Raw genomic sequence first — 14,146 nt, 5'->3', positions numbered from 1 at the left:
CCTTCTTCCCCTGAAATTGGTCGCTAGCAAGGCCTGCCCCCTCTGCCTCTGAGCCCAGCACCAGCCCAGGCCCGCACTGTCCCGGGATGTCCCACAGTGGAGCAGCGCCCGGGCTGGGCAGTGTCTCTCCTGGGTGGCTCTTGCAACTTTTCCCTTTGCCCACGCCCCCACCCCCCACTGTGGGTGCATGGCTTCCCACCTGGACCACAGCCAGAGGGGCTGCAGCAGTCTCCCTGCCCCCACTGCTCCCCCCACTTCCTCTATCCCTTTCTCGGCTTAGACCCTGTGATAGAGCCACGGGACACCCGTTTACCCTCCTTCCAGGGCGACCAGCTGCTCTTGCAGCTGGCAGGCAAAGCCTTCTCTGATCTGGCCCCTAATGGCTGTTCTAACATCAATTTTCATTGGTCTCCCACGAAAAAAACTTCTGCTCCCGCAGGGGGTGGGCGATGGGTAGTGAGGTTCATAGAGCAGACACCTTTGGGGTTGGACAGACTTGGGTTCAAATTCTAGCTTTTCTAGATGAAGACATTTTCAGCCCTCTCTCTTAGGCCCCGACTTTCTTGCTCTAAGGAGGAGGGCCTCTCTCCCATCACAGCCAGCGTATTCAAATGCACCAACCTGCTTCATTAAATAGAATTATTCTTGCTGCAAAATATTCGACAGGCTTTTTACAAACCGTCCCTTTGAAACTAGAATTACTTAGCAACAAATAATTTATGATTGTGATTTCTCAACAATTGCTTCCCTGTGAAATAAGAAGAAATATATGTATGCAAATGTATATATTCCTGACACAGAGCTCCTAAAACTCTTGTAAATAAGAGTGCTTAGGAGAATCTTCTAATGTTTATAGTCTTTGACCCCAATTCCTGACACAGAGCTCCTAAGATCTGTGTAATTTCCTGCGTGCTAGGAAATGACACCAAGCTCCTAAATCCCTTGCAATTTCCTGGGCGAGAAGAACATCTTTTGTTCTAATGAGATGACTCTCAGTGGGCCCTTGGATGGGAAATGGTCACCAGAAAGACCATGCCACGATTACAAGCTTAGAACTTACAGCTCCCCCACCCCCACCCCCAATTCTCCAGAGAGGGGAGAAGGGCTGGAAATGGAGTTAAGGATTGATCATGTCTATATGGAGAAGGCCCCCACAAAATCTTAACAGTATCGGGTTCAGGGAGCTTCAAGGTTGGTAAGCACATCCATTTGCCAGGAGGGTGACATACCCCAACTCCACAGGGACAGAAGCTCCTGTATTTGGGACCCTCCCAATCCCCTCCCTATGTATCTCCTCATCTGGCTGTTTATCAATACCCTTTATCATATCCCCTATTACATAATTAGCTGGTAAACATGAAGTAAGTGCTTTCTTGAGTTCTGTGAACTGTTCTAGCAAATGATGGAATCCAAGAAAGGGGTTGTGGGAACCCCTGATCTGTAGCCAAGTAAGAAAGAAATTGTTGGTCACCTGGGGATGGGCCTACTACCTGCAACTGAAGTGGGACTGAGCCCTAAGCTGTGGGATCAGATGCTATCTCCAGGTAGACAGTGTCAGAATTGAGTGAAATTGCAGGGCGCCAGTGGGTGGCACAGAGAATTGGTCAGCATGAGAATCACCCCACACACTAGGTCACAGAAATGTTGCGTGTGGGTACTCGGGAAAAGAGAAAATCGAATGTGCAAATTTTCAGAATGTAATGAAATGTCTGTGAGTGCTAAAGAAAATTCGATAAGGTCAACATTAATGACACATTGAACTTTTATAAAAGTTTCTATTTTGTCATTTTCTTTTGTACTTTGGAGCCAATGGATTGTTTTTAAGGCCTAGTGTTTTGGTGAGCCTCTGGAAAGCCTGGAGGCCCCCCACCGAGCATCATCTCTCCTGCCCGGTGGATCTCCTCTGAGGAAAGACCACCTGCCCCTCAGCCGAGCAGGGGGTTTCAGCGAGATATCCTCGAGCACCTCATGGCTTGTTACTTATCAATGAATCTTGGTCCCCACTAGGCTGTGCCCGTTTTAAGGGTAGAGGCCATGTGCTGAGCTCCAGGGTCGGCCTGACACCTGGCCCCAAGGACGCCCTCAGTATGCATTTGTCCCCTCACTGCTTCTGGAAAGGCTGGATTCATTTCTACAGCTGAACCCTTTGTCCACGCTATGTCCACATCTAGAATGCTCCCTCTCCCCTCCCTAGGCTTCCACCATCCTTCAGAGTCCAGCTCAAATCCTGCCCCTTCAGAGAAGTTCTTCTCAGACCCCCCACCCATTCTCCACCTCCTCCTACTTCTCAGTATTGCTCCAGCACACCACGTTTAGAACTCACAGAAACCATGAAGTGACGAGCAGAGAGGCAGACAGTGTGATGGTTAGACAGAGGGCATGGGCTCAGACAGGCTGGGGTTCTCACCCCAGTGCTGCCCTCACTGGCCGTGTGATCTTGGCTAGGTCACTTCCTCCTCGGGCCCCTAATCTCCTCAGCGTGCAAGGGGCAGGACATACTCACTGTGCGGGGCTGTTGGGGGGGCAGCGGATGGAGCCTGGACAGAAAGGCTTTGTAAGCTGTGAAGTGCAGTGCCCAGGAGGGATGAAGTCTACGGTTACAAGGGAGGATGGGTAGGTGGGGGCTGGAGCCTGGACTAGGGTGGGCCCATGGAGGGGGCTTACTTTGCTGACAGGTGAGGCTGCGGCTGCCAAGGCCCTTCGCCGAAAGCGGAGCTCGTGCTTCTCCTTGGGCATCTCCCTGGGGAAGAAGAAGTAGGGCACGGCAGCCAGGGCCACTGCACCAGCGGAGACGAGGAAGCCCAGCCACCAGGCCCCCACCCATCGGGGGTCCTTCGAGGTCAGGCTGATACCACCTGGAAAGGAAGACCATGGTGATGTTAGAGTCAGGACGGGCTGTCCCTTCTTGGCCACCACCCTGGGACTGGCCTTTGAGACACTAGCTGGCCCCAGGGGCCAGGAGTCAGGAGACCTAGGCTCCAGTGTGGCTTTGCCAGTTACGTCCCGTGTGACCTTGGGCAAGGCCTTGATCCCTCCTGGACCTCAGCTTTCCGACTACTGAGGCATTGTGTGTAGCGGTCAAGGTTATGGACTTTGGAAATGGACTGTTGAGTCTGAATTCCATTACTAATATAACCTTGGGCAAATTACTTAACCTCTTTGTGCCTCGGGGTCTTCCTCTATAAAATACAGACAATCGTAGCACCTACACCACAGGGTCATTGTGAGAACCACAGAAACCAACACAGGTAAAGCACGTAGTATGTGCTGTACAGCTCTTTGTTCTTCTTCCTCATCTTACTGTTACTGTTTTGATTATTATTATTATTAAATCGATGGTTAGGACCCCTTTTGTGCTTCTCAGACCTGTGTCATTAAAATCACCAGGGTGCTTGTCAAAAATACCCAAGATCAACTTAAAACTACCACGGGGTGGAGTGGGAAGGTGACCAAGGAATCTTCCCTTTAGCAAGTTCCCCAGGTATAATCAGGACTAGATTATTCCAGATGTGCCTCCTGGCTGGCCTGACCGCTTCTCCCAACCAAGCCCTTGACCTCGAGGCCAAGTCGGACACTTCCTCCTTCAATTGCCACAGTATCCACAAACGATTTCTAACCACACAGATGCACGATGACACCAAGCCTAGGAGTAGGGTTGGTTCCCAGGTGCTTGGGCCTGAGCGCTCCTGGCCAGGGCCAGAGTATACAATCTGCACTCAGCACACATATCAGCTGGGGATGAAGGTGGCTTTTGTTACTAATTCCCTCCTCCAGCTCTTCCTCCCCCTGCTTCTGTGCCAGCCTGGTGAGCCCGAGCACAGGCGTCTCCCCAACTCCCCCGCTTCTCACACACCCGTCTGTGCCTGCAGCAGACATGATCTGCCCACCGCATGAAATCCCCCATAGAGAAAGGGCAGGAAGATCCGTCTACAGGAGCAGCACATCTGCCCGTGGAGGAGCCGCATCTGCCACGATGATGGTAAGAGCCCGAAAACACACCACCTTCCTGGAGCGGGGGCATGTCTGGGCACCCTGAGGACCAACCAGAGCTCACGCTGGGCTGCTGGGCCCCCCTTTCTAGAAGGAAGGAAGGTGGGGCAGGACTATCCCTAGTGAGTCCTGTTCAGAGCTGCCCAGGAGGCACCCTCGTGCAAAAGCCAGAGAACAGGAAGCAGAATCGGCGTGTCCATCCAGTCACACGTGTGTCCCCTGAGGTTTCTAGGGCTTGCTGGAAGTCTCCAGGGGAGAGGAATCCTCTCCTACTCCCTGCAGGGTGTCAGAGCTCGGGGACCCTCACCGCTCCCCGCTCCTGGCTGCCTTCAGACCAAGCTTCCGTCCCACTCCTTGGCCCACCCCTACTATTGCACACAACTGCATCAGAGACTGCTGTTCCCTGAGCGGGGCACTCGGCCCAGGTTCCCAGACTCTGAGGTGGTCAGAACTAGAAGGGTCTTTAGAGGTCACCCAGTAAATTTCCCATCTGAAGTAGGCCCAAGCTCACCGAGTCCTGCTCCAGAAGTTCTCTCCTGCATGCTTCTCTGTTTCACCCGGGTCTTGTTCCCCCTAAAGATGGGAGCCCCCTACAGGCCAAGAGCGTATGTGCCCCTGTCTGCCCCACAGTGTATCTGAGCGCGGGCTGGGGTGGGGGGAGCTCAGGGACGGGACTGGGTGAAGAGGCATCAGAATAGCAGAGACAAGACAACTGCCCATCTGGTGGTGTTCTGCAGCTTATCTTCATTTCTCACTGCATTCTGATCGCAGCTTGGGGAGGTGGACAGGAAAGAGAGTATCTCAAAGATGAGGAAGCTGAGGCTCAGAGGTTAAGAGGCACGTCCGAGGTCAGCGGGATCGCTAGGATTTGGATGTGAGCCCCCTGGCTCAGAGTCTCCTATGAGGCCAGCGGTCAGTGAGCTAGCAGCTGTGTGCCCCCAGGGACGGCTGTGTGCTCTTTGAGGCTCACCTTCTGGCATCCGGTCGATGTCTACATAAAGGCGCAGCATGAGGCCGCCCAGCCCATAAGCCAAGCCTGGCCCCATCATGGTTACTGCAAACAGGATCCCTGCAACACAAAGCCTGGGTTAGGCCCCCCGGCCCTGGCTTCCCTCTGCAGATCAGCGCCTGGCCAGTCTCCAACAGGTAAGAGCGGCCCATCTCCCCTGGTCAGGCCCAGGAAACTCCAGGGCTTCTCCAGACCTTTCCTGGCCACGTGGGGCAGAGGTCAGGAACTCTGCCCAGCCCCTACCTAGTCCTCTCATCCTCCGACCTCTGAGCCTGGCCCTCCCTCCGAGCCCGGTTCTCACCAAGGTAGAGAGGCGAGTTGCTGTTGTGGGCAAAGTCATCAATGTAGGAGATGCCGAAGGGCTGAATGGGCACCGCGCCCACGCCAAGCAGGGTCTGGGCCGTGAACATTATCCCCACCACAGCCAGGTGCTGGGCCTCCGTGTAGCTTGAGCAGCTGCTGTTGGAGGGGGCTGGGGTTGGGGCTGGGACCGAGGTTGTGGGCTGGCACAGAGAAGCCTCAAAATCCTGTGGCATGTCCACTACGAGATGATAAAAAATATTATGATGAGAGCTAAGACTCTTAACACATCGTGCACTGGATGCAAGGCACCATTCCAGGTGCTGTGTATATAAACCATCTGACTCCCTCCCCACAGCAAACCTAGGGGATGGGTGCTCTCATTACACCCATTGCACAGACGAGGAAACTGATGCTCAGGCAGCAATTAGCAAAGGCAGAGCCAGGACTGGAACCCAGGCAGCTTGGCTTCGAGTCCACGCTCTTAAACTACCCTATGCCACCTTTCTGAGCAGAGGTATGTGGAAGTTCCATGGCAACCGTGGCCCTCGGGTGGGGTGGGGCTGTCAAAGGAGATGAGTTTGAACAGGGCCAAGAACAAGATTTTCCAGAAAGAGAAGGTGGGAGGGGTGCTCCAGGGAGAGGTCACAGCACAGGCAGAAGTTCAGCAGGGAGGACTCATAGAGTGTGAGGGACTAGGCCAGGGTTGAAGGCAGGGCCAGGCAGGGGAGGGATGCTGGAGCTGGACTGTGGAAGGCTCTAGGGCCCTTGGCCTTCATTTTGGGTGGGCAGGACAGCTCAGGACACAGATGCAGAGTTCAGTAAAGGGGAATTTCTTTATTTAGCACCAGACAGTTGCTCCCTGTAACTCACCAATATTTGGTAAGCAAACTTAAAGAGACACCCGTGCTATTATTATCCCAAATGTGGGTGTAGATGTGGCCTTCTCTGTGTGGCCCACCCAGCCTTTTCTGGAAGCTGGGCTCTTGAGAAAAAGCCATGTGAACCAGGGTCAAAGACCTGGACCTTCAACCAAGGTTGCATGAGTTGAAGCCTGGGAGACTTTGATGGAGGCCCTCAACTTGTCTGGGCCTCAGTTTCCTCACCTCTCAAGTCTCCTAGAATGGAAGTTCTACAGAAATTCAGAATTCAGAAGCAGAATAATTCAGGGGTTCAGAGCAGGGGCTCTGGAGCCAAGCCACCTGGACATGTCATGTCCCCACGAGGTGTGGGCCTTGAGGAGATCCCCCTCTCTCTGAACATCGGTTTCCTCACCTGTAAAATAGGATGCCACTGATACCCGATACCGGGCCATAAACATGGAGAGTGAGTGCTGCCCGTGCACAGAGCCTACTAGACATTTCAGGCGACGACTGTTATAGGGCTCTGTCTTCTTTTTGCTCCCCTGTGACACCAGGGCCTTGCAGGGGGCCTGGTAGAGAAGTATTAGTGATAAAGAAACTAATTCATGCTGGATGAAGAAGGAGTGAATGAAATAGTCGGGGATGCCAGAGCAGGCCGGGTGCCTGGGGGTCACCAAGCCTAGTGTGCTCATCCGAGACAGGCTCAGGCAGGAGAAGGGCTGCGCTCAGGCTTTCCCGGGGCGCCCATGGCAGAGGGATGTTGTGTGGCAGGGCGGAGGAAGAACGTGTAGACCCTGCACAGAAAAAGCTCTGTTGAAGTGAAAATTCTGGACCCAGAAATGTATTTTTTCCCCCAGCATTCCAATCAGGCCTTTTGATGGCTTTCCCTTGGGCCTCGATAACCCCTCTAAGCTGTTCACGCACACTCTCTACTTTCCCACTTCCTGGCCATTGCCCTTGCGGCTCCCTGCACTCGAAATGCCCACCTTCTCCTTATCCCCCACCCCACTCAGGGTTCTGCCAGCTGTCTCTGGCTGACTCCCAATGAGCTGGAGTCTCTACCCTACAGCAGAGCTGCCCATGCCTCTAACCTGGGCCTCCCTGGGAGCTTATGGGGCTGGTTGTACTGCTCCCTCTTCCTGCCCCGAGTCCTGGCACAGACTGGGAGCTCTGGGGTGTGAGCTCTGGGGTGTGAGCAAGGGAGGCGATGCTCTCTGACAGCGCTCTTCCCTTGGGAAGGCTTCCATGATGCCAGGCTGGCCCCTGTGCTCCCCTCCTCACACAAGTGACACGTTGCAGGGTTTTTGTTTGCCTCTTGTCTCCTCTCCCATGCTGGAAGCTCCCTGGAGTCTTGAGTTCCCTGAGACGGTCTGACACAAAGTAGGCTGTACTAAGGGTTCACTGGGTGGACCACTGGATGGATGGATGGATGGATGGATGGATGATGGATGGATGATGGATAGATGGAAGAGTGGATAGATGGGTAGGGAGATGGATGGATGAAAGAGTAGATAGATGGGTGATGGGCAGGTAGCTGGATGGGTGGATGGATGGGTGGATGGAATATTGAAGGAATGAAGCTCAGGCTTCTTGGGTTATTCTCCAAGGGACAGGCACCTACCTGAGTAGGCCCTCAACAAAATCTCACTGGGCTTCACTATTACTGTCTAAAATTCTTTCATTTTGGGGGGGCGCCTGGGTGGCTCAGTCGTTAAGCATCTGCCTTCGGCTTGGGTCGGGTCTCAGGGTCCTGGGATCGAACCCTGCATCAGGCTCCCTGCTCAGCCTGCTTCTCCATCTCCCTCTCCCCCCTGCTTGTGTTCCCTCTCTCGCTGTGTCTCTGTCAAATAAATAAATAAAATCTTTAAAAAAACAAAAAATAAAATAAAATTCTTTCATTTTTTAATTTGTTCATGCACTCATTCATTCTTTCATTAATGTCGTGGCTTCTTGAGAGGATTAAATGCACTAATACACACAGAGTACTTAGAAGAGTGTCTGGTACACCGGAAGTGGTACGTGATACTATTATTATCCCACAAACATTTCCTGAGGACCTACTGTATGCCAGGCCCTAAAGTAGGCTGTGTTGTGAATTCACCCCACCTTAAAAACACAGTGACACACAAGCAGGCCCTCACCAAGGGAGGCCCAGAGGGTTACACCCCTCTGCCCCAGAACCACCCCACTCCCCCACTCCCCAGGACTGCCAGGAGGACCCGCCCAGGCTGGGACCGAGGGAGCGGGGAGGACCAGCAAGTGCCCTGGGGAGCTGGGCCCATCCTGACCCATGGGCCCGGGAATGGAGCCCGGTGCATGGTAAGGCGGCTCCCGGTGTGCGTCTCCAGCCCAGCCCTCCTGCTCTTACCGGAGCTAGCACGGTCGTAGCGGTATGGCTCCGAGATGAAGTGTGGGAGACTCATGAGCAGGCCTGCCAGGGCCACAAGGACAGCCCCGTAGCCGATCAGTCGGGGCCGGTGTACCCGGCTGCCAAAGTAGCTCACAAACACAATCAGGGCTGTGTTCCCCACCTGCCAAGGGATGAGGGGACCCATTCAAGTGCAGCAGAGCCACCAGAGACCAGAACCACCCCTGCTTCTATCACCAGTCCGGTGCTCCCCTCAGTCTAAAGGACTAGCTGACAGAATGAGAATCAACTGGGCCCCTCTTAATGCAGAATCTGGGTCCTCCTAGGAGGGGCCCCACGGCCCCCATTAGGGGAGAGAAATGAGGGCAGTGTGGACAAGGCTAGCAGTTCAATTTCATTCTGGGAAACAGGTTGGACCCCATGTTAGAACACAGAGGAGTCAAGGGAAGTGTTTTTAAGTTTCTGGGACATCATGATTGAGACAAACAAATAAAATCTAAAGCCAGAGGACTAAGGTTTGGAATTTTAAGCCTTAGAATAAAACACTGAGGATGTGGGCACTGGAGGGGACTAGAGAGTTCGCAGGGAAGGGGCAGGCTGCCCACCCCACTGCTTGTGGGCTGCTGTACTCAGCCCGAGCCCCAGGCTCCTTGCTGCTGGAGGGGGGCAGTATTCACAAGAGGGCTGGTAGGAGGACCAACCCTGAGAAGGATAGCCACTCTCCATTTTATAGGTGGGACACTGAGGCCCAGAGGTGGGGAGTGACTTCCCCAAGGTTCCAGAGCTAGGTAATGACGTTTCCTTCCCACCTCTGAGAGCTGGAGGTGGGGTCTGAGGACTATCTGGGGGTGCTGTGTTGTTGGCAGGCCAGGGGGAGAGAATTGCCTAGAAATCTGCTGTGGGGAGGGAAGAAAGAGTTCTCCAGACAGTGGCCTTCTCTGAGGTGGAAAACATCTGGGGGGGGGGGGGGGGGTGCTGGGGCACAGCTGGACCCTGATCTCTAAATCCCCCCAAAGCAGCTTGTCCACTTCTCCCCACTTGGCTATGGGCTCCAGACTTAGGGATCTCCGGGCAGCTCTTGAGAAAACACCCATGCCATGCTATCGCTCCCTCCCGCCCCCACCCACTGCGCCCAAAGTTCTGCCTTTGATCTCATTTAAGTCTATCTCACTACTATTGAAGTGACTTCCTCTGACTCCTCCCTGGGACGGGCAATAGGCACGTAAAGGAACCAAAGGGAAAGTGGGTGGGTATGGGAAATCTGAGCAGCTCTACAATACCCCACACCCCAACCCTTAGAGTGGCCCCAAGGGCAGGACTGCCCGTGCTGTCCTCTGTCCTCACAAGGAGGCAGAGGTCAGTTTCTCTACCAGGACACGAAGAAGGAGCTGGCTAAGGAGATTTGGGGAGGAAGCTGTGGCGGGGTGGCCTCTGGGCACCGGGCCGGGAAGGGTTTATGTCAGGTTAGTGAGAGAGGGGGTGAGGAGGTGGGGGTGAGAGGCGCCTCCACTCCCACCCCCGGGGCTCCGCCAGGGCCAGTACCTCGTTGAAGGCAGCCAGCAGCCCTGAGGTCTGACTGGAGAGGCCAAAGCGCTTCTCCACTGTGGAGATGGAGCTCTTGAGGTAGCCGGAGATCATGAGCTGTGCCAGCTGCAACAGGCTGTGACACAGGACGAAGAACTGCCGGGGGGGGGGGGGGGGGGGGGGGGGGGGGGGGGGGGGGGGGGGGGGGCGGGGGGGGGGGGCGGCCGGCGGGGGGGGGGGGGGGGGTAGGTGGGGATTCAGTTAGAGACGGTGGTGGATGGGAGACAGAGACGGAGTTGGGGAAAGGGGGGAGCAAGGAATAGAGATGGGGAAACAGTCAGAGGAGACAGACACACAGGAGAGAGAGAGAGAGAGAGAGAGCCAAGAATAAGGGGAGGGGGAGAGAGAGAGAGAGAGAGTTACTGAAATAGCCCATGGTTTCTCACACAGGTCTAAAAACTACACAAACTGTCCTGGGTACATTCAGGGGGTGTTGGTGCCACCCGAGACCCACATGACTGAGAGTAAGGTCTTTCTGGGGCCAAGAACGATGGGCGTCACTCTGACCCTCAGAGCTCTCCTGGGCTGGACTGCACCTTCCTCCCTGTTCCACCACCCTGCCCCTTTCTCCAGGAAGCTCTCCCAGATCCTTCTCCACCCCAGCCCACCCACTCCTCCCCTAGAGCTCCCTTGGGAGACCACCTGCACACACCGAATCCTCAAGCTGCCCACCCCAAACATCCGGGCCTCCCTCCTGATGAACTGGCAGAATTCCCAGGAGAAGAAAAACTAACTTCAAAGAAGGGTGTTTATGCCAGAGCTTAAAAATATTCACTGTGTTCTTCTGAGTCTTGGTTTCCTCTTGTATATAACAAGGACTGCGTCCCTACCCCTCAGGGCTACCGTGAGGACCAAACAGGCCCTGGCACCCAGGGGATGCCTGGATGTTTAGGGTTGCCCCTGGAGGAGCCAGAGCTCCCCAACATTCCTACAGATTTGGGATCCCTGGAGTCCTTTTCTTTCCCTCTAGGGAAATGGGAGGCAAGCAGCCTGATCCCCCACTGCCCACAGAGCAGCCTTTCTTTTCTGGAAGGAGGGAACATGTGCCCCAAACCAAGCTAAATGGTTTAGTAGATTATCCCTTTGAGTCTCACGGCTACCCATTCTACAGATGAGGAAACTGAAGCTCGGAGGAAGGCAGCAGCCTGCTTGGAGTTACAGCGCCTTCTCTGCCAGGCTCACACGGCCCCGTTCCCGGGAGGCCCTGAGTCATACCTTGATGCTATAGAACACGCGTCGCCTCAAGTCCTGAGGGTCTGGGCTGGCTTTGCCTCCAGGTGTATCTTCTGCGTTCATCATGGCCTTGGTGTCCTTGCCTGGTACCTGGGGCTCCTCACCCACTGGCCCTGTGGGACAGACATCCAGGAGGTGAGAGTGGCAATGGAATCCCAGAGAATGGTCCTGCCCCAGGTCACCCAGGGTGTTCCAGGGGTTGGTGGCAATCTGAGCACCCCCAGCCTTTCTGAGGCCCAGTGATGGGAGGGCCCTTCCTAAGAGGGTAAGTGGTCCATGCACCCACGCTAGCCAGATCCCAGCTGGGACCTCCTGTCTCACACCTTCATACCACTCCCAGCATAAACCTTCCTTCTAGGGAGAAGCTGCCGGCCACACTCCATACCCTTCAAGCAGGAACTTCGACAGGAAGGACGTGCAGCCTTAGACCCGCTTGGGCCTGTAGCTGCGAGACATCCGGTGCTCCTGGAGGCTGAGTCTGGCTGTGGGTCTGTCTGGCTCAGGGTAGGATCACAGATTTAGGGTCAGGTGCAGGGTCAAAGCTTGGTCCATAGTCAGGGCATAAAGGTTTTTCCTGGGGGTAGTTCAGAACAGATACCAATGCCCCCCCCAGGGCATCACCCCGAGTGTAATCCTAGAGTTACCTAACCCCATCTCCACCTCATACATCAAACCATGTTGCTGGTCGGTGCAGAGAGGGCCCTCAGAGGTCATCCCACTTAACCACCTCCTTCACCCTGGACAAACTGAATTCCCCAAGTGTGGCGATGACTCAGGAGGCAGAGCTGTGGTTAGAACCTGGATCCTTGGCCCCATTAGGCATGTCTGGGTTGCTCCACGGTAACCATGGTAACCATGCCTGTATCCCACTCACTGCAGTGAGAGCAAAGCTGAACCCCATTCAGGGGCGTCTCCTAGGGTCTCCTGACATTTCATCTCAGTGCGGAGCTCGGAAGTCCGGCTTCGGGAGACTCCACCCTTCCACTCAAATGGAAACCAAACCCCTTGGCCTTCCTCCCCTCCTGGGGCCCCGCTTCCCGTGGAAGCCTCCTCCATTGTTTCATATGTTTCTTAACCTGGTAGGAGTTTCCCCTCATTCAACAAGCTCCTTCTGGAGCCTGGAAACGGACGCAAGGACACCCTTGACCCAGGCAGGGACATGGGGACTCTCCACCTCCAGACCCCGAAGGCAAACTCAGGGAGGGCCCACAGAGGCGAAGGGTCTGCACTCCTCACACAAGGTACCTGGGAGCCTGAGGAATTTTTTTCAACTGAGGTATAATTCATATGCCATAAACCCCACCCTTTTAAAGCACACAATTAAGTAGGTTTGGGTATATGAAAAAGGACACACATCATCGCCACTCATTCCAGAACATTTTCACCATCCCAGTAAGGAACCCCATACAGGTTAGCAGTGCTCCCCCTCCCGAGCTCCTGGCAACCACAAATCTATTTTCTGGCTCTCTGGGTTTGCCTGTTCTGGATATTTCATATAAATTCATATAAACGAAATAGTACAATATGTAATTTTTTGCCTCGCTGCTTTCACAGAGAATAATGTTATCGCGGGCATCAGTACGTCATTCCTTTTCATGGCTGGAGAATATCCCATTGTATGGACATACATCACATTTTGTTTAGGTTTCAGGTACTATGAACATTCATATGTTGTACACAGTTTTGTGTCGACGTATGTTCTCAGTTCTCTTGGGTATATAGCCAGGAGTGGAATTCCTGGGTCACGTGGCAACTCTGTTCAAATTTTTAAGAAACTGCCAAACTGTTTTCCAAAGTGGCTGCGCCATTTTATCCTCCTGCCACCAGGGTACGATGCTTCTAATCTCTCCACATCCTTGTAATACTTATTATTGTGTCTTTTTGATTATGGCCACCCTGGTGGGTATGAAGTGATATCGCATGCGGTTTTGATTAACATTTCCCTAATGAGTAACGATGTCGAGCATCTTTTCATGTACTTATTGGCCATTTGAGTATTTTCTTTGGAGAGATGTCTACTCAAATAGCTTAAGGAACTTGAAGAAATGGAAGTGTGTGTGGCTAGGGAGGAGTGCCTTTGGGGGGCATAAGGATTCAGGGGAAACAAGGAGATATTAAAACCAAAGTGACACCTGTCAGGGAGGAGATAAGGGGTTGGCCTAGCGAAGGGACAGGCTCTGCGGAGGTCACTTAGAAGGAGACATGGAGGTGAGGGGGTTCCCGAGCGGACTCCCGCAGAGGAGACTGATGGGACCGTTTCCATGCGCTGGTTTCGATCACCAGCATAGACTGGTCACTTCCTATAGGACAGAAGCTGGGTTACATGCTCTAATGCAGCTAAGCCTTCACACGCATGCTCTCCATGCTCCCAAAGCCTCCCCATAGCTCTGGGCCTTGGGGCTTTCATTATCTCTATGCATCTGATGAGCACACTGAAGCTCTGAGGTAACTAGCTCTGCTGGTTAACGTTGTTGGTGCAGGGACTCAAGCCCAAGTGTTAACCTCAACATCACTCCAAGCTCCTTGCGCAGGTTTGATGAGGGGAAGAAGCACAGTGCTCTTCTCTGTCACGGCCCTAACTGGCAGTGAACACCCACCAAGGGGACAGGCCAAGCAGGTGATGAGGTTGGAGCTGAGTCTGGGAGGGCAGAAGTCACTGACCAGAAGGCCCGGCTCTGAAAGAAGTCCAGGATATGGAGAAGGGAGGGGGACAGAAGATCAGTGGACCAACTTAAAGAATCTTCTACTTCCCACGGGCTAGTCCTTAGCCTGAGCCTCTGGATGAAGGAGGGAAGCCAT

At 54.0% G+C, this 14,146-nt stretch overlaps 1 protein-coding gene across 5 annotated transcripts in view; it reads right to left on the bottom strand.

Annotated features, from left to right (window-relative positions):
* The window catches only part of SLCO2B1 (solute carrier organic anion transporter family member 2B1), a 46,160-nt gene that overhangs the window by 22,255 nt on the left and 9,759 nt on the right, over nt 1-14,146 (bottom strand). For 3 of the 5 annotated variants that reach the window (XM_032426976.1, XM_032426979.1, XM_032426978.1), the window contains exons 2-7: nt 11,330-11,460; nt 10,073-10,210; nt 8,531-8,693; nt 5,301-5,540; nt 4,961-5,059; nt 2,665-2,855 (exon numbers count right to left, since the gene is read on the bottom strand). In XM_032426976.1, the coding sequence (XP_032282867.1) occupies nt 2,665-2,855; nt 4,961-5,059; nt 5,301-5,540; nt 8,531-8,693; nt 10,073-10,210; nt 11,330-11,460 (962 nt within the window). Of the gene's footprint in view, nt 1-2,664; nt 2,856-4,960; nt 5,060-5,300; nt 5,541-8,530; nt 8,694-10,072; nt 10,211-11,329; nt 11,461-11,732; nt 12,350-14,146 lie in introns of those variants that run through there. The other 2 variants (XM_032426977.1, XM_032426981.1) reach the window with 2 other exon arrangements.

Source organism: Phoca vitulina, unplaced genomic scaffold, assembly GCF_004348235.1.
Source record: "Phoca vitulina isolate PV1807 unplaced genomic scaffold, GSC_HSeal_1.0 scaffold36, whole genome shotgun sequence".
Lineage (NCBI taxonomy): Eukaryota > Metazoa > Chordata > Mammalia > Carnivora > Phocidae > Phoca > Phoca vitulina.
The sequence above is the reverse complement of the archived record's forward strand: the minus strand, read 5'-3'. Positions and strand labels throughout refer to the sequence as shown.